Raw genomic sequence first — 22,293 nt, 5'->3', positions numbered from 1 at the left:
ATGTTGCAAAATGAGTTATTTACACAATAAGGTTAATTGTTTCCAAACGATGTCTGTAACACGACAGTAAAACGGCTGATCAAACAAAACAGTCATCGTCATGGATCCACTAGCTGCGTAAGCTAGCTCTCCAATCAACTAAACAGACTCAATAACTCCACAGTGACGTCTTGGTGAGTTTACCAAGAAATTGTGAAAATGAAACAATATAAAAAGAATGACGTTGTAAGTTGAAAATACTAACACAGACACTCGTAAATGTGTTAGCATTTTAGCCAGTGCTAACGACGCTAGCGGCATTACATTACTATAGCTCGTACAAATATGCATGAAAACACTTCTACAGACATCACACATGGGACGTTTTAGTAAGTATAAACCGTTTTAGTTATATTGTAATACTTGATGAATGAAGAATCCATACGAGTAGAAAGGCTATGGATGGCTCGATGACTGAACTTCTACTTCAGGATGTTAAAAGCATTAAATGGAAGGACAGTTCAGCACCTGCAGTGAGCGAATTTGTCCAAAAGATGCCGCTATAGCACAAGCAACAAAACAGTGTTTTTATTTATTTTTTTGATAAAATGATTTTTATTATGGCTGTCAGCGAAGAAAAATCTTGGTAGAAAATGGATGGATAGATAATTTATCCTATCCCCTATATTAAAAGCCGCTAACATCATCAGCCAAGTCTCTTGACAGAGTGAGACAACTCTCAGGCATTCAGAGACAATAACGTTAGAGATTAAACATTATATTTACGCAATTAAAAAGCATAACGTGCTAAATGTGACTAATTAATCACAATTAATGCGATATTTTGACACCCCTGTACAAACAGTAGGTCTCAATAGATCTATATACACAGCTCAGAAAACTGGAAATGTTGCAAAAAGTTAGTGCATACGTCAGCAGCCTTGTAGACATATTATTGTTAAATATAATAACACATTTATAATCATAATAATAATATACACTATAATAGTTAAAGATGCATAAATAATCAGTTTATAATCAAGTCGTAGCCCCGGAATCCTAATCAGATCATGAGGTGCCCAACGATTCCCGCCCCTAAAACTGATGTTTCACTCAATTAAGTCGTCCCTTTTCATGTCTACCATCTCAAGTCCTGGTCCATCGTGTTCTTATTACTAAAAAATGCCCGCTTGAGTTTACTTACAAAGCCTAAGGGATTTTCCTATGAAAAACTGGTGTGTTAATGTCAACGTATTGCAGTATTGTCAAGTTCATCGTTATCGCTTGTCCTTTTGCAAAAGCAGATTTGTGGTCATGTCAACTCCATCTATCCATCCATTCATTCATTTTCTACCACTTGTCCCTTTCGGTAAGATCTATAAAAATAACAAAGGGGCAACAAAAAGTGTCATAACTTTAAAGCGTTGGCCTCCTTTTGACTTTCGCGATACTCTGGTCAGCCGAACATTTTTCACAATGAATAGAATAGAGTTTTATTATCATTATTACAATGAACAGGTTCAAAGAACAACGAAATTGGAGCAATTGAAGAAAAACAATGTCTGGTTAAAAATCCTTTATTATTGCTATTTTGGCTTATGTCGACTTAAAAGGATTGCACTGTAGAGTATACACTTTTTTTTTTTAAGTGCGTATTGGGGTAGAGGTGGGGGAAATCACTTTTTAGATGCATCACAATTCAGACATGGGCGATTTATAAAATGGATTAGTAAACGTCAATCAATCGATTTATTTATTGTAAATCAAGTAATGCAGACAGTTCTAAAATTTGGCTGACTGCAGGGAGCCACCTCACTGAGAGATCAACCAGATTTATTATAGGGCTCTTATGTTCCAGTTTTGCACACATTTTCAATCAACCAATCAAAGTTTATTTATATAGCCCTTAATCACAAGTGTCTCAAAGGGCTGCACAAGCCACAACGACATCCTCGGCTTAGATCCCACGTTAATTAATACATCCGGGAATTCATTTAACAGTTTGTTATTACAAATACACTGTTTTAAAGATGCAAGTGATCAATGCATATTTAGTGAAACAAAAATAAATGTAAAACCGCATCAATATACATAAATTAAAGATACATCGATAATTGATTTTTAATGGAATCGTAGCTCCTGAATCGTAATCGTGAAGTGCCAAACGATTCCCACCTCTAATATTGGGTCATTTTGATACATTTTTTGACAGTAAAGATGCTAAAAACCCAATTCAAAGCAGAAACTATAAACATAGTCTGATTTGCATAATTTTGCCATGTTTCATTCACATGTAATTGTAACGGGTGCTGTAGGACAGAGGACATAACCTTGTAAAGTGAGTAAATAACCACAAGAAATATTTTTTAAACGACAAATGAACTCTTTTGTTGCTTGATTTTGTCGTTTTATTAACATCACAAACAAGATTGAGTGCTTTGAAAAGGGGCAGAAGCTCGCAGCAGTGCTTGTTGAGAAGACCAGTAAGTGTCAGTCTCCTCTCCATTCGAAAGCACATAATTTTTATTTTGTTTCATTAATACTGTTTTTTGTGATTGCTGCGACCTAAAACGCATAAATTCGTGGTAGCTATTGAAAAAAGTTGGGTCAAAAGTTGCAATGTTTTGAGGCTTCCTTATTTATCTTTTTTAATAACCTCTACAAATTAGGTTTAAGGTGTTTGGTGACTATAAAGCTGCCACAGCTGAGTAAATCCACCAAATAGAGACAAACTGCGGGGTAGGGGTAATGGGGGGTGTATATTGTAGCGTCCCAGAAGAGTTAGTGCTGCAAGGGGTTCTGGTTATTTGTTCTGTTGTGTTTATGTTGTGTTACGGTGCGGATGTTCTCCCGAAATGTGTTTGTCATTCTTGTTTGGTGTAGGTTCACAGTGTGGCGCATATTTGTAACAGTGTTAAAGTTGTTTATACGGACACCCTCAGTGGGACCTGTATGGCTGTTGACCAAGTATGCATTGCATTCACTTGTGTGTGTATTGCATTCACTTGTGTGTGTGAAAAGTTGTAGATATTACGTGATCGGGCCGGCACGCAATTACAGTGCCTTAAGGGCACGCCCCCAATATTGTTGTCTGGGTGGAAATCGGGAGAAATTTGGGAGAATGGTTGCCCCGGGAGATTTTCGGGAGGGGCACTGAAATTCGGGAGTCTCCCGGGAAAATCGGGAGGGTTGGCAAGTATGACTGGGAGACGCAACTGCTCTGTACTTCTCCCTACGTCCGTGTACCACTCCGTACAGAGGCGTTTTTAAAAAGTCATGAATTTTACTTTTTGAAACCGATACTGATAATTTCCGATATTACATTTTAAAGCATTTATCGGCCGATAATATCGGCAGTCCGATATTATCGGACATCTCTAGTAAAAATGTTGCTAAATTGGCAACACTGAGCCCACCTGCTATGTCTTCTTATTCTCTGTCAGACCAGGGGCCTCATTTAAAAGAATGCTGCTCACAAAAAAGTTGTCAAACAGGGTGAAATATACGTAAGTAGGGTTGTACGGTATACCGGTACTATTATAGTATCGCGGTACTAATGAATCAAAAATGGTACTATACTCTGTTTAAAAAGTACCAGTTCCTCGGGCATGGCGGCGCTTCGTCACACCATGACATTGCTGGTTTCACAAGCACTCGAGCATGTTCGGCAGCGCACAATCACTGTGTACTTACAAGCAGACACAGTGTGTAGACACTAAAGGGAGAATGAACGCATTTTGGCCTAGAACTAAAGATAAAGGTGAAACTATCTATCTAGCTAGCAGCTAACATCTATCCGCAGTCGGCAGTGTTTTAGCTACTTCTAAATCACTAATCCTCGCCTCCATGGCGACAAATAAATTAAGTTTCTTACAAGTATCATCCCTGCAGGATGAGGAATAGCTAAACATGCTTCACTACACACCATAGGAGGATACAATAGCTCACCGGCGTCACTGCTAACAAAAGCTAGCACGCTTGAATGTAAACAAACGCCATGGGTGGATCTACACCTGACATCCACTGTAATGATATCAAGTACAATAGCGTATCTAGTTGATACAATCATTACCTTGATATTTTTTATCGTCACAAAATCTTGTTTCCTTTTTTAAAAATTCATATTATGTTTATAAACTCAGGCAATATGTCCCTGGACACATGATGACTTTGAATATGACCAATGTATGATCCTGTAACTACTTGGTATCGGATTGATACCTAAATTTGTGATATCATCCAAAACTAATGTAAAGTATCAAACAGAAGAATAAGTGATTATTACATTTTAACAGAAGTGTAGGTAGAACGTGTTGAAACGGAAAATAAGCAGATATTAACAGTAAATGAACAAGTAGATTAAGAACTCATTTTTACAGCTTGTCCCTCATAATTCTGACAAAATAATAGAATGAGAACAGACACAATATGTTACTGCATATGTCAGCAAACTAATTAGGAGCCTTTGTTTGTTTACTTACTACTAAAAGACAAGTTGTCATGTATGTTCACTATTTTATTTAAGGACAAAAGTGTTCTTCTATTGCAACAAGAAACATATGTTTAATGTACCCTAAGATTTTTTTTTAAATAAAGCCAATAATGCCATTTTTTGTGGTCCCCTTTATTTAGAAATGTATGGAAATACATTTTGGTACTGGTACCAAAATATTGGTATCGGGACAACCCTATACGTACCTTACTTTTACCACAGACTTATTTATAGGAACATTTTATGCGGGAAAGATTGAGAATTTCACACTGCGCACTCTTCAGACCAGCTGAAGAGCGCACAAAGTTTTTAAGAAATAGGAATCAGTGACACCCAATGGGGCCGACATGAAATAAAGCTCATATTCACATGAAAAAAGACTTATGCACTATAAAATACGTAACAAAACGTATATTTCACAATGAATAAGAATTCCTCCAATTCTGGATGTATTATATATGTAGTAGGGCTGTCTGACTTTTCTCTGTTTGCTTGCAGAACCAATGAGAGGCATCATTCAGAGGTGGATGGAGACAAGGTAAAAAACTGGTTTTAATTTCAAGATAAGGATTTGTGGCGTGGGAGTTGCATATTGTTTTCACATGTTTTCTGGCCCTCACCCTGCATTTGTGCTTTGTTGTCAGTCCAACGGTAAACGCTTCCTGCAGTGCCCAGCAGCCATGTCCGTCATGCACTTAGCAAAGTTCCTCAGAAGTAAGATGGATATACCCAGCAACTACAGGGTAAACATGCACACACATACACACACCTTTTACGACATTCTGATTTTTTTCTATGTGTAAAACACATTGTGGTCTACATAAAATGTAATGGTGGTTCTTTGGTCAAAATGTTGCATAGATTTTTAATATTTTCTTGCCGACCGAAACCCTCCTCCAGGCCAATCCCTCTTTGACCATGTCTTCTCCCCGTCAGCCATGTTGTAGTTTTTAGCGCCTCAATATGGAGCCTGCTGACATATATACAGTAAGTTACAAGTATACGCTACTTTGTATGAGGGGTGCAACAGTTAGTCGACAATAAAAATTTGTCTCCGACAATAAAATTTGTCGGCAATAGTCCTGACGTCATCAATTATCAATCAATTATATTTTATATAGAGCTTTTCTCTAGTGACTCAAAGCGCTTTACATAGTGAAACCCAATATCTAAGTTACATTTAAACCAGTGTGGGTGGCACTGAGAGCAGGTGGGTAAAGTGTCTTGCCCAAGGACACAACGGCAGTGACTAGGATGGCGGAAGTGGGGATCGAACCTGCAACCCTCAAGTTGCTGGCACGGCCGCTCTACCAACCGAGCTATACCGCCTCATCACTCGTGTTTTTACGGGCGGAAGTGGGTCCGCACCGCCACTCTCATGTACCGTATTTTCCGCACTATAAGGCAGTGGTTCTCAACCTTTTTTCAGTGATGTACCCCCTGTGAACATTTTTTTGATTAAAGTACCCCCTAATCAGAGCAAAGCATTTTTGGTTGAAAAAAAGAGATAAAGTAAAATACAGCACTATGTCATCAGTTTCTGATTTATTAAATTGTATAACAGTGCAAAATATTGCTCATTTGTTGTGGTCTTTCTTGAACTATTTGGAAAAAAAGATACAAAAATAACTAAAAACTTGTTGAAAAATAAAGAAGTGATTCAATTATAAATTAAGATTTCTACACATAGAAGTAATCATCAACTTAAAGTGCCCTCTTTGGGGATTGTAATAGAGATCCATCTGGATTCATGAACTTAATTCTAAACATTTCTTCACAAAAAAAGAAATCTTTAACATCAATATTTATGGAACATGTCCACAAAAAATCTAGCTGTCAACACTGAATATTGCATTGTTGCATTTCTTTTCACAGTTCTTTTTGACAGACATTTTTAAAAAATCTCACGTACCCCTTGGCATACCTTCAAGTACCCCCAGGGGTACGCGTACCCCCATTTGAGAACCACTGCTATAAGGCGCACTGGATTATAAGGCGCACCTTCAATGAATGGCCTACCGGTATTTTAAAACTTTGTTCATATATAAGGCGCATAGAATAGACGCTACAGTAGAGGCTGGGGTTACGTTATGCATCCTTTAGATGGAGCTGCGCTAAAGGGAATGTCAACAAAACAGTCAGGTCAGTCAAACTTTATTAATAGATTACAAACCAGCGTTCTGACAACTCCGTTCACTCCCAAAATGAATAAACAGCTGTTTTATTATTTTCCCCGAGGTAAAGTCAGTGACGTGGTATTTCGTTTCTCTTTTAACAACAGTAAGGTATAACATGTAGTGCAACATTTATATCACATAGTGGTGGGGAACTTTTCCTCGATTCAATAAACACGTAAAAAACAGTGATACTGTTACGGTAAATCAAACGTTAGTGCAATCACAATATAGTAACACTCGAAATAGTGCAAAGCAATAACAATATATCAATAACTCAACGTTGCTCAAACGTTAATGTCACACAGCACAACACACAAAATAAACATGTAAAGCTCACTTTATTAAGTTATTCCTCATCCACGAATCCCTCAAATTCTTCTTCAGTGTCCGAATTAAACAGTTGGGCGAATGGAGATATTACGTCTTTTCATAAACCGAAAGCACCAAGAAGCACCGCCTTTATATTAATTAATGTTAAGTTCGCTTGCTAGCGCTGTTGCCTTCATTCGAATAGTGATTGTACTGACACTTCTACTTGTTGCTCTCTGTTCAACAACCCACTGTTCGAGTTTGTCCTCCAACTGTAGCCATCTCGCTTTGTTCCCTCTGGAACTCTGTTTAGTCTTCTTTACTTGGCGCAGGTCATCTTGTTGCTTCCTCCACTTCCGCACCATTGATTCGTTAATGTTAAATTCTCTCGCTGCTGCTCTATTCCCGTGTTCTACTGCGTGACTGATCGCCTTGAATTTAAACTCTGCGTCGTAAGCGTATCTCTTAATAGGAGCCATTTTGGGGTCTTTATATAAACACACAAATGGAAATGAAACGGCACGCCTCGCGCAGTCATATGTCCCAGCATGCCGTAGTTGCGAGACCTGTTGTGGCTCAATATTGGTCCATATATAAGGCGCACCGGATTATAAGGCGCACTGTCAGCTTTTGAGAAAATTGGAGGCTTTTAGGTGCGCCTTATAGTGCGGAAAATACGGTAAACATGTTAAATGTGAGAACATTTCCTCTTATTCCTGTTAAATACATGTATACCTTGCTCATTTTGCAAAGCGAAGTTTGTTTTTATCAAGACGAACGTCGACATAAAAGTTTGTTGACATGGCAAAGCTGATACTATTAGTTGCCTGTACATATACTAATGGTTTCACTGTCAGGTAAACGGGCGACGTGTACTGAGAAAATAAAACCTCATCTTAATGTGGAATCAGCTGATTAAGCAACTCATTTTGCCCGGTTAGAGGAACGGTGTGCAATAATGGAGGAGGCTAAATTAAGTGCAAGAATGTGACGATTCTTTCAAAATAAGATAACCGGAAGGCAAAAAATAAAATGGATGTAATTTTAAACAAATGTATTGCATTCCCACACAAACATTTAGGACTTTGAACTAATTCACTGTAATGTATTTATTTTTACATTTGTTTTACTGTTGAGTAAAAAATTTTAAATATTTTTTTTCTATGTTCATCTTATTTAATTTGTTTTCTAATTTATTTAGTGTGTTAATACAATTGTAACTAATCTCGAGTTTCTTTTTTTAGTACAGATTAGAGATGTTCCAATTAGGGATTTATGCTACCGTTTCGATAACCGATCATCCATGGGTGAGATCGGCCGATACCGATCACATGTATTACCTGTAAAATGTATTTATGATGAGTGCTATTGACATTTCAACAATATCAACGCAACATTTAAAAACTACTTCCTTATTTTCTTTGAATACATACAATTGTATGATCCAAACAAAGTCAATAGTACACAATAACTTCAAAGTAAAAACTATCATCTACTACTTTATTTTTTTGCCCTCAAAGTCTTCCTGTGTCCAGGGAATGATTTCCATATATATTATATTATATTATATTATATTATATTATATTATATTATATTATATTATATTTTGAGTTTGAGTTTGAATTTGAGTTTATTTGGAACATGCAAGCATACAACATGATACATCACAATTTCCAGTTTCTCTTTTCAACATGTTCGAAAAGGAGTAGGAAGAAGCAGAGCTTATTTAATCCTACCCCTTTTCTTTTACATAACAGTTGCTAAACTTTTTTGTTCACTTCCTGTTCTCAATTTATTCACAATGTACTCCATAAGTAATCACAATAAAAATAAATAGATAAATAATAATTGGTGAAGTAAGTTACATTTCATATGATGAGATAAGTAAGATTATTTTGAGAGTGAAAGAATGGATTAATTAAATAAATTCAGAATGTTTATCATGGTTCTTCTTCTTTGCACTTTGTAAACACTTTAAGTTTGAAGAGTTTCTTGAAGTGGATCATATTAGTACATTGTTTGATTGCTTTGCTTAATCCATTCCATAATTGAATTCCACATACTGATATACTGAAGGTCTAAGTGTTGTACGTGCGTACAAATGTTTTAAATTACATTTTTCTCTAAGATTATATTTCTCCTCTTTTTTTGAGAAGAATTGTTGTATATTCTTGGGTAGCAGGTTATAGTTTGCTTTGTGTATAATTTTAGCTGTTTGCAAATTCACTATGTCGTGGAATTTCAGTATCTTTGATTCAATAAATAAAGGATTTGTATGTTCTCTATATCCAACATTATGTATTATTCTAACTGATCTTTTTTTGTAACACCGTTAATGAATGAGGTGTACTTTTGTAATTATTTCCCCATATTTCTACACAGTAACTCAGATATGGTAACACTAGTGAGCAGTACAGAATATGAAGTGATTTTTTGTCTAGAACATGTTTTGCTTTATTCATTATTGACGTGTTTCTTGCTACTTTATGTTGTATATTTTTTACGTGAGATTTCCAGTTCAATTTATCATCAATCATTATACCTAGAAATTTGGTTTCATTTACTCTTTCAATTTCTTTTCCGTCTATTTGTATTTGTGTTTGACTTTCTCTTCTACTGTTACCAAATAGCATTATTTTAGTTTTACTGAGATTCAACGATAGTCTGTTTTTGTCAAACCATCTTTTTAATTTGTTCATTTCTTCTGTTATTATTTGTATTATCTTCTGTGTTCTCTCCTGAACAAAACGCTGTTGTATCATCCGCAAATAATACTAACTTTAAATCTTTTGTAACTTTACAAATTTCATTTATATAGAGATTGAATAATTTAGGTCCTAGTATTGATCCCTGAGGTACACCACAGGATATATTTAGCGTTGTAGACGTGTGTTCGCTTAGCTTCACGTATTGTTTCCTGTTCGTTAGATAACTTCTTATCCAGTTTAAGACTAACCCTCTGATGCCATATCGTTCTAGTTTTTTGATTAAAATATTGTGATTAATTGTGTCAGATGCTTTAGTTAGATCCATGAACACTTCTGCCGCACATTTTTTACTATCTATTGCATTGGTAATTTCTTCTGTAATTTCAATTAAAGCCATTGAAGTTGAAACATTAGCTCTGTATCCATATTGGTTCTCTTCGAGTATTCTATTTTTATTTATGGAACTCTCTAATCTGTTATTGAACAGTTTTTCAATGATTTTAGAAAATTGTGGAAGTAAAGAAACAGGTCTATAATTTGTAAATTGATGTTTGTCTCCAGTCTTATAAATTGGTGCAACTTTAGCTATTTTCATTTTGTTTGGAAATGTACCTGTTTGAAATGATAGGTTACTCATATACATTAATGGTCCTGAGATCTCTTCTATAACCTTTTTTATCGTTTCCATATCAATTCCGTTACAATCAGTTCAAGTCTTAGATTTACATTTTTTCACGATTGTAACTATTTCCTCCTGTGTCACATTACTGAGGAACATGGAGTTGGGATTTCGCTCTATGGTATCATTATAGTCCTCGATTGAAACTGGGTCTGGAATCCTTTCTTCCAATTTTGGTCCAATATTTACAAAATAATTATTGAAGCTTTCAACTACTTCCTTTATGTTGTCATTTTTTTTATTTCCGTTTAAGAAGTATTGGGGGTAATCCCTCTTAGTGCCATTTTTAATAATGCTATTAAGGATGCCCCATGTTGCTCTCATGTTATTTTTGTTCCTGTCCAATAATTCACTGTAATATTCTTTTCTACATGATCGTAGTATGTTTCTTATTTTTATACTTTTTGTACTTAATTTCTGCCTCTGTAGTTCTTTGTGCTATACATTTTCTATATAGTGTATTCTTCTTCTTACAAGCATTTTTTAATCCTTTTGTCATCCATGGTTGATTATTCTTTCTCTGCTTATTACTGAGTTGTATCCATGGACAATGTTTGTCATAAAGTATTATGAACTTGTTTAAGAAATGTTCATATGCTTCATCAACCTCTTTTTCATTGTATACATTGTCCCAATCTTGCTTTTGTAACTCAATTTTGAAAGCAATCATCCTCTTCTCTGTGCATAGTCTTCAAAATGTCCTTTTGTCTTCCATGTTCTTCTTGTAGTTTCCATCATATATTGTAAAAACTGGCAGATGATCACTAACTAATTTTGATAAAATAAAAATAGTGACCTGATCACTCTAGTTTCGATCATATATTAATATCAACGTTTGTCTTAGAGGACCACAGCCTTGATAGGGTGCCAGGTCCTGGGGGTCCTCATGAAAAAACATTTTGTTTTGAAAACAACTATAAATAACAAGCAAGTCAAGTCACATAGAACTGTGCATTGTGCAATTTTGTAACCAAAACTAACAACATTATTTTGCAGAAAAAGAAGCATAACTGGGTTTTTTTTTTTAGGAACAATGAGCGATTTTTTTTATATTTTTGGACTAATTACGGTATCTCCGCTCTATACTCTCGGCAGGGTCCTTGAGGGTGCATGGGAGTTTGCCCAACCAGTCTACATGCGCTTTGTGGACTTGGAGAAGGCATTCGACCGTGTCCCTCGGGAAGTCCTGTGGGGAGTGCTCAGAGAGCATGGGGTATCGGACTATCTGATTGTGGCGGTCCGCTCCCTGTATGATCAGTGTCAGAGCTTGGTCCGCATTGCCGGCAGTAAGTCGGACACGTTTCCAGTGAGGGTTGGACTCCGCCAAGGCTGCCCTTTGTCACCGATTCTGTTCATAACTTTTATGGACAGAATTTCTAGGTGCAGTCAGGGCGTTGAGGGGATCCGGTTTGGTGGCTGCAGGATTAGGTCTCTGCTTTTTGCAGATGATGTGGTCCTGATGGCTTCATCTGACCAAGATCTTCAGCTCTCGCTGGATCGGTTCACAGCCGAGTGTGAAGCGACTGGGATGAGAATCAGCACCTCCAAGTCCGAGTCAATGGTTCTCGCCCGGAAAAGGGTGGAGTGCCATCTCCGGGTTGGGGAGGAGATCTTGCCCCAAGTGGAGGAGTTCAAGTACCTCGGAGTCTTGTTCACGAGTGAGGGAAGAGTGGATCGTGAGATCGACAGGCGGATCGGTGCGGCGTCTTCAGTAATGCGGACGCTGTATCGATCCGTTGTGGTGAAGAAGGAGCTGAGCCGTAAGGCAAAGCTCTCAATTTACCGGTCGATCTACGTTCCCATCCTCACCTATGGTCATGAGCTTTGGGTTATGACCGAAAGGACAAGATCGCGGGTACAAGCGGCCGAAATGAGTTTCCTCCGCCGGGTGGCGGGGCTCTCCCTTAGAGATAGGGTGAGAAGCTCTGTCATCTGGGGGGAGCTCAAAGTAAAGCCACTGCTCCTCCACATCAAGAGGAGCCAGATGAGGTGGTTCGGGCATCTGGTCAGGATGCCACCCGAACGCCTCCCTAGGGAGGTGTTTAGGGCACGTCCGACTGGTAGGAGGCCACGGGGAAGACCCAGGACACGTTGGGAAGACTATGTCTCCCGCCTGGCCTGGGAACGCCTCGGGATCCCCCAGGAAGAGCTGGACAAAGTGGCTGGGGAGAGGGAAGTCTGGGCTTCCCTGCTTAGGCTGCTGCCCCCGCGACCCGACCTCGGATAAGCGGAAGAAGATGGATGGATGGGTATCTCCGCTGTGGAGAACAGCTCGCAGATAAACATCTTAACTAGTATTAACAGCAGAGGACGTAATTTACTTTCAGCTTCGAGGCGGCGTCGGATCGATCTGCACATCCCAAGTACAGATGCTCTAAAACTAGCAGGTTAAAAACAAAGCGGTCGAACATGCATGTCGACTTCAAAGGGAATTTCACTTTTTATTTTATTTTATTTTTTTAAAAATAATGATAAGTGAAGTATTTTATTAGCACATTTTTCTCAGGCTGCCATGATTGGGTATAAAAGTAGATTCCATGAAATGCTCAGTCATTCACAAACAAGGATGGGGCGAGAATCACCACTATGTCAACAAATGCGTGAGCAAATTGTTGAACAGTTTAAGAAAAACCTTTCTTAACCAGCTATTGCAAGGAATTTAGGGATATCACCATCTACGGTCCGTAATGTCATCAAAGGGTTCATAGAATCTGGAGAAATCATTGCACGTAAGCAGCTAAGCTCATGACCTTCGATCCCTCAGGCTGTACTGCATCAACAAGCGACATCAGTGTGTAAAGGATATCACCACATGGGCTCAGGAACACTTCAGAAACCCACTGTCAGTAACTACAGTTGGTCGCTACATCTGTAAGTGCAAGTTAAAACTCTCCTATGCAAGGCGAAAACCGTTTACCAACAACACCCAGAAACACCGTCGGCTTCGCTGGGCCTGAGCTCATCTAAGATGGACTGATACAAAGTGGAAAAGTGTTCTGTGGTCTGACGAGTCCACATTTCAAATTGTTTTTGGAAACTGTGGACGTCGTGTCCTCCGGACCAAAGAGGAAAAGAACCATTCGGATTGTTATAGGCGCAAAGTTGAAAAGCCAGCATCTGTGGTGGTATGGGGGTGTATTAGTGCCCAAGGCATGGGTAACTTACACATCTGTGAAGGCGCCATTAATGCTGAAAGGTACATACAGGTTTTGGAGCAACATATATTGCCATCCAAGCAACGTTACCATGGACGCCCCTGCTTATTTCAGCAAGACAATGCCAAGCCACGTGTTACATCAACGTGGCTTCATAGTAAAAGAGTGCGGGTACTAGACTGGCCTGCCTGTAGTCCAGACCTGTCTCCCATTGAAATGTGTGGCGCATTATGAAGCTTAGAATACCACAACGGAGACCCCCGGACTGTTGAACAACTTAAGCTGTACATCAAGCAAGACTGGGAAAGAATTCCACCTGAGAAGCTTAAAAAATGTGTCTCCTCAGTTCCCAAACGTTTACTGAGTGTTGTTAAAAGGAAAGGCCATGTAACACAGTGGTTAACATGCCCTTTCCCAACTACTTTGGCATGTGTTGCAGCCATGAAATTCTAAGTTAATTATTATTTGCAAAAAAAAAAAAAAGTTTGAGTTTGAACATCAAATATCTTGTCTTTGTAGTGCATTCAATTGAATATGGGTTGAAAAGGATTTGCAAATCATTGTATTCCGTTTATATTTACATCTAACACAATTTCCCAACTCATATGGAAACGGGGTTTGTACTTTGTATATTCCTCTGAAATGTTGTGTAACTGATGTCACTTGTGTGTGTATTACAGGTAGAGGTGTTGTATGGCGATGAACCTCTCAAAGACTACTACACACTAATGGACATTGCCTATTTCTATGAGTGGAGACGGGTGAGTGTTCTTCCTGCTACTTATTTTGTTGGTTATGTACACCAGCTAGCATGAATAAAAACAAACCTGGTCATTCAAACTTCTTAAATGTTCCCGTTTGCTCGATGGTTTGTAAATTTAAAGAAATCTCTCTGGTACAGTACAATTACAGTGTTTCCCACAGGACGGTAATCTATTTGTGGCGGTGGGTAATTGCAGGGTTGCTGATACAAGCAGTCCTGCAGTGTGTTTACTTGTGCAAAGCTGGATAGCAAGTTAACGTCTAAGGCCCCGTTTACACTCCACACCAAATCTGATTTTTTTTGCCCTCAAGTGACACAGATCTGATTTTTTTTTTGCCAGTTTAAGTGCAATGCGACGTGAATGCATTTTTTTCGTCAACTTTTCAGTGAGCTATGTTACTCGTGTGCCGCAGTCGCCAGCGTAAGTGGCTATTTCATCATCTGGTTTCGTTTGTTTTTTTTAGGACGACCGAATAATCGCTGCATCACTTGTCAATAGTGCGCAAATAACAGGCTATATGTAATATATGAATATATATTTTGATTCCGAAGGAATAGTGATTGTTGAAAGACCGTGCCATCTCCGGGTTGGGGGAGGAGATCTTGCCCCAAGTGGAGGAGTTCAAGTACCTCGAAGTCTTGTTCACGAGTGAGGGAAGAGTGGATCGTGAGATCGACAGCCGGGTCGGTGCGGCGTCCTCAGTAATGCGGACGCTGTATCGATCCGTTGTGGTGAAGAAGGAGCTGAGCCAGAAGGCAAAGCTCTCAATTTACCGGTCGATCTACGTTCCCATCCTCACCTATGGCCATGAGCTTTGGGTTATGACCGAAGGACAAGATCACGGGTACAAGCGTCCGAAATGAGTTCCCTCCGTCAGGTGGCGGGGCTCTCCCTTAGAGATAGGGTGAGAAGCTCTGCCATCCGGGAGGAACTCAAACTAAAGCCGCTGCTCCTCCACATCGAGAGGAGCCAGATGAGGTGGTTCGGGCATCTGGTCAGGATGCCACCCGAACGCCTCCCTAGGGAGGTGTTTCGGGGTTGAGGTGGGCGGGGTTAAGAGGCGGGGTTTGGTGGTAGCGGGGGTGTATATTGTAGCGTCCCGGAAGAGTTAGTGCTGCAAGGGATTCTGGGTATTTGTTCTGTTGTGTTTATGTTGTGTTACGGTGCGGATGTTCTCCCGAAATGTGTTTGTCATTCTTGTTTGGTGTGGGTTCACAGTGTGGCGCATATTTGTAACAGTGTTAAAGTTGTTTATAGGGTCACCCTCAGTGTGACCTGTATGGCTGTTTATCAAGTATGCCTTACAGTCACTCATGTGTGCGTAAAAACCGCATATATTATGTGACACGCTGTATGAATGGAGGAAAAGCGAACGTGATGACAGGTTGTAGAGGATGCTAAAGACAGTGTCTTCAAGGCACGCCCCCAATATTGTTGTCCAGGTGGAAATCGGGAGAAATTCGGGAGAATGGTGGCCCCGAAAGATTTTCGGGAGGGGCACTGAAATCCGGGAGGTTTGTCAAGTACGGTATGGCATTTGCTTACATGCGAGTTGCAAAATAAAGCTCCCGTAGATCCACGTGGATGTCTGTCTCCTCTACTTAACAGCCATAAAAAGATTACAACCCTCCCAAATATATTACACAATATACAGTACAGGCCAAAAGTTTGGACACTCCTTCTCCTCATTCAATGCATTTCCTTTATTTTCATGACTATTTACATTGTAGATTGTCACTGAAGGCATCAAAACTATGAATGAACACATGTGGAGCTATGTACTTAACAAAAAAAGGTGAAATAACTAAAAATATGTTTTATATTCTAGTTTCTTCAAAATAGCCACCCTTTGCTCTGATTACTGCTTTGCACTCTCTTGGCATTCTCTCGATGAGCTTCAAGAGGTAGTCACCTGAAATAGCATAGTTTTGATGCCTTAAGTGACAATCTACAATGTAAATAGTCATGAAAATAAAGAAAACCCATTGAAATGAGAAGGTGTGTCCAAACTTTGGGCCTGTACTGTACATCCATTTATATATTATTTACTTACATGTAAAAAAAAACCTAGTTTTTAAGGTGTTGCGACTTTTATTTTGTTGTAGAAGCAACTTCCTCCCGGTCAACTTCCTTTGTTTTCACTTTATCGAACTGCGCGTGCAAGTGATGTTGCGGCCACATTGGGGCCTGTGCGCGTTTACACTGGAGTTTGATAAAAATCACAAAATATTTGCAGTGTAATCAGTAAACTAGTAAAAATAAGATCTAAAAAAAATCTGATTTGGGCCACTTTGGCCTGCAGTGTAAACTTAGTCTAAATCTCCTCCAATAAGCACACAAGGTTGGTATTTTCATGCATTTGAGTGAAGTCATTTGCAAAAGGTAAACATGGTAGGTTATAGGCTATACAAGCCTTAAGTTTTGGCCGATACTAATATTGATTTGATAAGATATCAGCACAAATTATACATACTGTTTTTTTATTTTGTAGGGTTGAATGTTGGAAAAATGTTTAAGTGAAATTACTTAAAAGATCAATGGTAGGTATGAAAAATACTAACCTGTTTACTATGAACGTATGCTGTCTGTAAGTTGAAGTGGAGTGGTAATTGTGTTTTTGGTAACACCTAGTGGCCACAATAATTAGGTCAAACTTGATGCGAAAATGTTTGTTACTGGATACTTTCTAGTACGCCTTGGAGACTTTGTATGTGTAGGTAATATGCAACTATAATTATTAGTTGTTTATATTGACAAATGTACTGTTTTACACTGCAATATTGTTCAATTAGGGACAATATATACTGTATGTCTAGTTTGCATGCTTTGCTCTTGTGTAGCTGCTAGCTCCTAGTCACCTATAGCCTACCATATTTACCTTTTTGTAAATGCCTTGACTAAAATACAAAAAGACCAACCTTGTGTGCTTATTGGAGGACATCTAGATGTTAACTGGCTGTCCATTTTTGCACAAGTAAACACGCTGCAGGACTGCTTGTATCAGAGCGCTTAAATTAGATTTCAGATGTCTACATTTTAAATGCAAGCCGATATAATCCAATTTTTTTGTTGTTTGTGCTGATATCGACTGATATAAGTATCCGAAAAAACATAAGATGGACACAAAGTGCTTTGTCACCTATAACACAAAACTAGGATGTGTAAGTTTTGCCCAGATAATAGGGGTGTCCAGATCTGATACTGACACAAATAAAAACAAGTCTGGGATTATAACGGTTTGCATTGAATATTTGTATTTTAGTGAAACCATTTACAAAAGGAAACTTGGTAGTCTACACGCGACTAGGATCTAACAGCTAAGCACACAAGCTAGACAAAGGGGTCTTTAATTGAACAATACTGCAGTCTAAGATGGCACATTTGTCAATAAACAAGTATCAAATAATTATACTTACACATGCAAAGTCTCCAAGGCAGGAGCGTATTAGAAAGTGTCCAGTAACAAACGTGTCCGCGTCATGAGCTTCATTTGATGATTTGTTATCATCACAAGGTGTCGCAAAAAAGATTTAACATTCCAAATATGTCATAAGTTTAGTGTTTTTCATACACATCATTGTTCTCTGAGCAATTTCCCTTGATCAAACCTTGTCTAACAATCCACACTACAGAATATTAAAAGTATGCACAATGATTTGTGATGATATTGTATAGAGTGGGGGTCAGCAACCTGCATGAGGCTCTTTAGCGCCGCCCTAGTGGCTCCCTGGACCTCTTTCAGAGATGTGTGAAAATGGAAAAAGATGAAGAAAATTATTTTTTTGTTTGTTTTAATATATTTTGTGTAGGAGAACAAACATGACACAAAACTTCCTAGTTGTTATAAATCACACTGTTTATATTAAACATGCTTCACTAATGAGTATTTGGAGAGCGCCGTTTTGTCCTACTAAATTCAGCAGTCCTTGAACTCATCGTAGTTTGTATACATGTACAACTTTCTCCGACGCTGCTACAGAAATAAGTGTTTTATGCCACTCCTTCTTTGTCTCATTTTGTCCACCAAACGTTTTATTCTGTGCGTGAATGCACAAAGGTGAGCTTTGTTGATGTTATTGACTTGTTGGAGTGCTAATCAGACATATTTGGTCACTGCATGACTGCAAGCTAATCAATGCTAACATACTATTTAGGCTAGCTGTATGTACATATTGCATCATTATGCCTCGTTTGTAGGTATATTTGAGCTCATTTAATATCCTTAATGTCCTCTTAATTCAATTTATATTTGCATGTCTCATGACACATTATCTGTATGTAATATTGGCTGCATTTCTCATAGTTGTTTGTGTGCCATGTCGTTCCAGACCACAGCAAACGTTACCCAGCTTGCAAAGATTGTAATAAATCCACTAGAAGAAGACAGCCTGCCGTTCCCTTTAACTTGGACACACACATCTATACCTTTGGCCATTCTCAGCCAATTCTGAGAAGCCCCCATTTTACCAATGATTTCGAATGTTGCAAAAATGTGTAGAATAAATATTAATATACAGCATTTCTGTCAATGAAGATTTGCGTCAGCCTTTGATAGTAGGCTAATATAGCTAATATAGACACTTACATCATGTGTTGTCTTCGTTATAAAACTTATATAAGACTTTTAAAATCATTTTGATAGTAGGCTAATATAACTAATATAGACACTTACATCATGTGTTGTCTTCGTTATAACATTTATATAAGACTTTTAGTCATTTTGATAGTAGGCTAATACAGCTAATATAGACACTTACATCATGCGTTGCCTTCATTATAACACTTAAGACTTTTAGTCATTTTGATAGTAGGCTAATATAGCTAATATTGACACTTACATCATGTGTTGCCTTCATTATAACACTTATAAGACTTTTAAAGTCATTTTGATAGTAGGCTAATATAACTAATATAGACATGTGCATCATGTGTTGTCTTCATTATCAGAATCAGAATAGTTTTGCCATTGTTTGAGAACGGGTTCACAAACTAGGAATTTTTCTTGGTGCAAACGTGCGACATAAAACACTTATAACACTTATATAAGACTTTAAGTCATTTTGATTGTAGGCTAATATAACTAATACAGACACATGATGTGTTGCCTTCATTATAACACTTATCAAAATGACAAAGTCTTATATAGGAGGCTAATATAGACATGTGCATCATGTGTTGCCTTCATTATAACACTTATATAAGACTTTTAAAGTCATTTTGATAGTAGGCTAATATAACTAATAGACACTTGCATCATGTGTTGCCTTCATTATAACACTTATATAAGACTTTTAGTAATTTTGATAGTAGGCTAATATAACTAATATAGACACTTACCGGTACATCATGCATTGCCTTCATTATAACACTTGTATAAGACTAAGTCATTTTGATAGTAGGCTAATATAACTAATATAGACACTTACATGATGTGTTGCCTTCATTATAACACTTATATAAGACTTAGCCATTTTGATAGTAGGCTAATATAGACACATCATGCGTTGCCTTCATTATACCACTTGTATAAGACTTTTGAAGTCATTTTGATAGTAGGCTAATATAATTAATATAGACACTTGCATCATGTGTTGCCTTCATTATAACACTTATATAAAAGGGACAAGCGGTAGAAAATGGATGGATGGATAAGACTTAAAGTCATTTTGATAGTAGGCTAATATAGCTAATAGACATTTACATGTTTTCTTCATTATAACACTTATATAAGACTTTTAAAGTTATTTTGATAGTAGACTAATATTGTTAATATAGACACATCATGTGTTGCCTTCATTATAAGACTTATACAACACTTTTAAAGTCATTTTGATAGTAGGCTAATATAGCTAATATAGACACTTACGTCATGTGTTGTCTTCATTATAACACTTATATAATAGGGACAAGCGGTAGAAAATGGATGGACGGATGGATAAGACTTAATGTCATTTTGGTAGTAGTCAGTATAGCTAATATAGACACTCACATCATGTGTTGTCTTCATTATAACACTTATACAAGACTTTTAGTCATTTTGATAGTAGGCTAATATAGACACTTACATCATGTGTTGTCTTCATTATAACACTTGTATAATAGGGACAAGCGGTAGAAAATGGATGGATGGACGGATGGATAAGACTTTTAGTCATTTTGATTGTAGGCTAATATAGACACTTATATAAGACTTTTAGTCATTTTGATAGTAGGCTAATATAGACACATCTTGTGTTGTCTTCATTATAACACTTATATACGGCTTTTAATTTTTTGCGGCTCCAAATAGATTTTTATTTTTTATATTTGGTCCATAGTGGCTCTTTCAACTTTTTGGGTTGCCGACCCCTTTTAATACCCGTATTGGCCAATATCCATTGCTCCAATATTGATATCGTATCGGAAGTGAAAAATTGTATCGCTACATGTAAGAACTGTTGTTGAACTGTGTGCAGACCGGACCCATCCCCCTGCAGTACCTGGTGAAGCCCACAAGGAAGCGCAGGAAGCCGTCCCAGTCCGCGGTCCAGGGTCACTCAGACGGCGTCAACACCAGCCCGACCTCAGAGAGCGACTCCCAGAGCGACAAAGTCCACAGTCCGGTGTCGACGATGGCGGCACCGCCTCGAGCCTCCTCGCAGTCCAGCCCCGCGGCCAACAGCCTCTCCCCCGCCATCCAGAACTCCAACGGTACCACCGTGCCTAACAACACTCAGCGACACGCCCTCTCCTCCAAGCAGGGGGCCTCCGCCGCCCGGAAGGTGACTGTCAACGGCACGAGCTCGGCCGCCAGCAAAGATGCGGCGAGGGGCGGGGACAAAAGCGGCGCGCCTCCGACGACCTAATGTCTGCACGACAGCAGGGAGGACGTTGTTTGGATGGCTCCCTTCTTTCTGCAGAGAAAAAAACACTGGAGCCTTCTGACTTTTGGACTTTATGAGAGGCAGACATCGCCGTGATGGACTGAAGTGCAGCCAAATGTGTATGTGTGTGCGTGCGTGTGAGCGTGTGTGTGTGAGCGTGTGTTAGACTAGACCAGTGCACACATAGACTGTACAGTATGTATCTAATGTGACCATGTGTGCATATAAACTTATCTTTTATACAAGGCATTGTAATCATTTTGTATCGTACATGAAGTGGTTCTGTTGCATTTCTACCTTATTTGGCTTCTGTAAAATTGGACAAAATGCCGCCAAGCATTGCAGTGCGAATCCCTGCAATGGATATGGAGAAGAAGAAAAAACTGAGCGTATTCGGTCATTTTATCACTGCTGTATAAATCATCAGGTGACACAACTTCATGACACAACTGTTGATGCACTTTCACACGCTCCGAACCAACCAGTATTTTGTCGTCTCTTTTCTAAGCACTACCACGCTGCCGGGCTCACCGGCGCGTTCTTTCATGTCCCGAGTCCGAAGAACTCCAAAAGGGATTTTCCAATACTTGGCCATGTTTGTTCTTTTTCTAAAATCCAACATTCCTTCTGTTATGTTCCAACAAGAAAAAAAACAATACTTTGATCAGCCATACGTGCATGTTTTAGGTCAATAAAATGTTTACCTAATAGTATTCTGATCCAAGTGTCAAATTCATTATTCAACACCAGAAGGCTTCCTGAACACTTTAGTGCAGAGGTGTCAGTCATTTTCACTGAGAGCCACACATTATGTTTGGCCCCAGAGGGCCGCGTCTAACAGTAAATATTACACCATTTTTTTATTCATTTTGAAAGGTTTTTTAAGACTAAAATGTAAAAAAAATCACCTCAAAATGTAGTGTATATTACTGTAAATGAAAAAACAGTACTGCTGTTTTATGGTTTAAAAAAAAAGGCAGCTCGGTTGCCAGAATTTTACTGTAAAATTTACATTTGTTTTTTTACTCTAAATAAAGAAAAATGCAATTTTACAGTAAAATTGGCACCTGAGCTGCAAGTTTGTTTGTTTTTTTAACCGCAAATCAACTGTAGGTTTTTCGGTGTATTACTGTAAATTTATTACAGTAAAAAAAGTAGTTTTCATTT

The 22,293-nt window shown here is 38.3% G+C and overlaps 1 protein-coding gene across 1 annotated transcript in view; it reads left to right on the top strand.

The window, feature by feature from the left end:
• LOC133633899 (polycomb group RING finger protein 2-like) overlaps positions 1–21,839 on the top strand; it is a 36,591-nt gene extending 14,752 nt beyond the window's left edge. The window contains exons 6-9 of the mRNA XM_062026696.1: positions 4,970–5,009; positions 5,116–5,214; positions 14,180–14,260; positions 20,719–21,839. Of these exons, the coding sequence (XP_061882680.1) occupies positions 4,970–5,009; positions 5,116–5,214; positions 14,180–14,260; positions 20,719–21,108 (610 nt within the window). The 3' untranslated portion in view covers positions 21,109–21,839. The remainder of the gene's footprint in view (positions 1–4,969; positions 5,010–5,115; positions 5,215–14,179; positions 14,261–20,718) is intronic.
• The last annotated feature ends 454 nt before the right edge of the window (positions 21,840–22,293 follow it).

Source organism: Entelurus aequoreus, linkage group LG18 (genome assembly GCF_033978785.1).
Source record: "Entelurus aequoreus isolate RoL-2023_Sb linkage group LG18, RoL_Eaeq_v1.1, whole genome shotgun sequence".
Taxonomy (NCBI): Eukaryota; Metazoa; Chordata; class Actinopteri; order Syngnathiformes; family Syngnathidae; genus Entelurus; species Entelurus aequoreus.
Note: the sequence above shows the minus strand (reverse complement) of the source record. Positions and strands in the feature narration are given on the sequence as shown.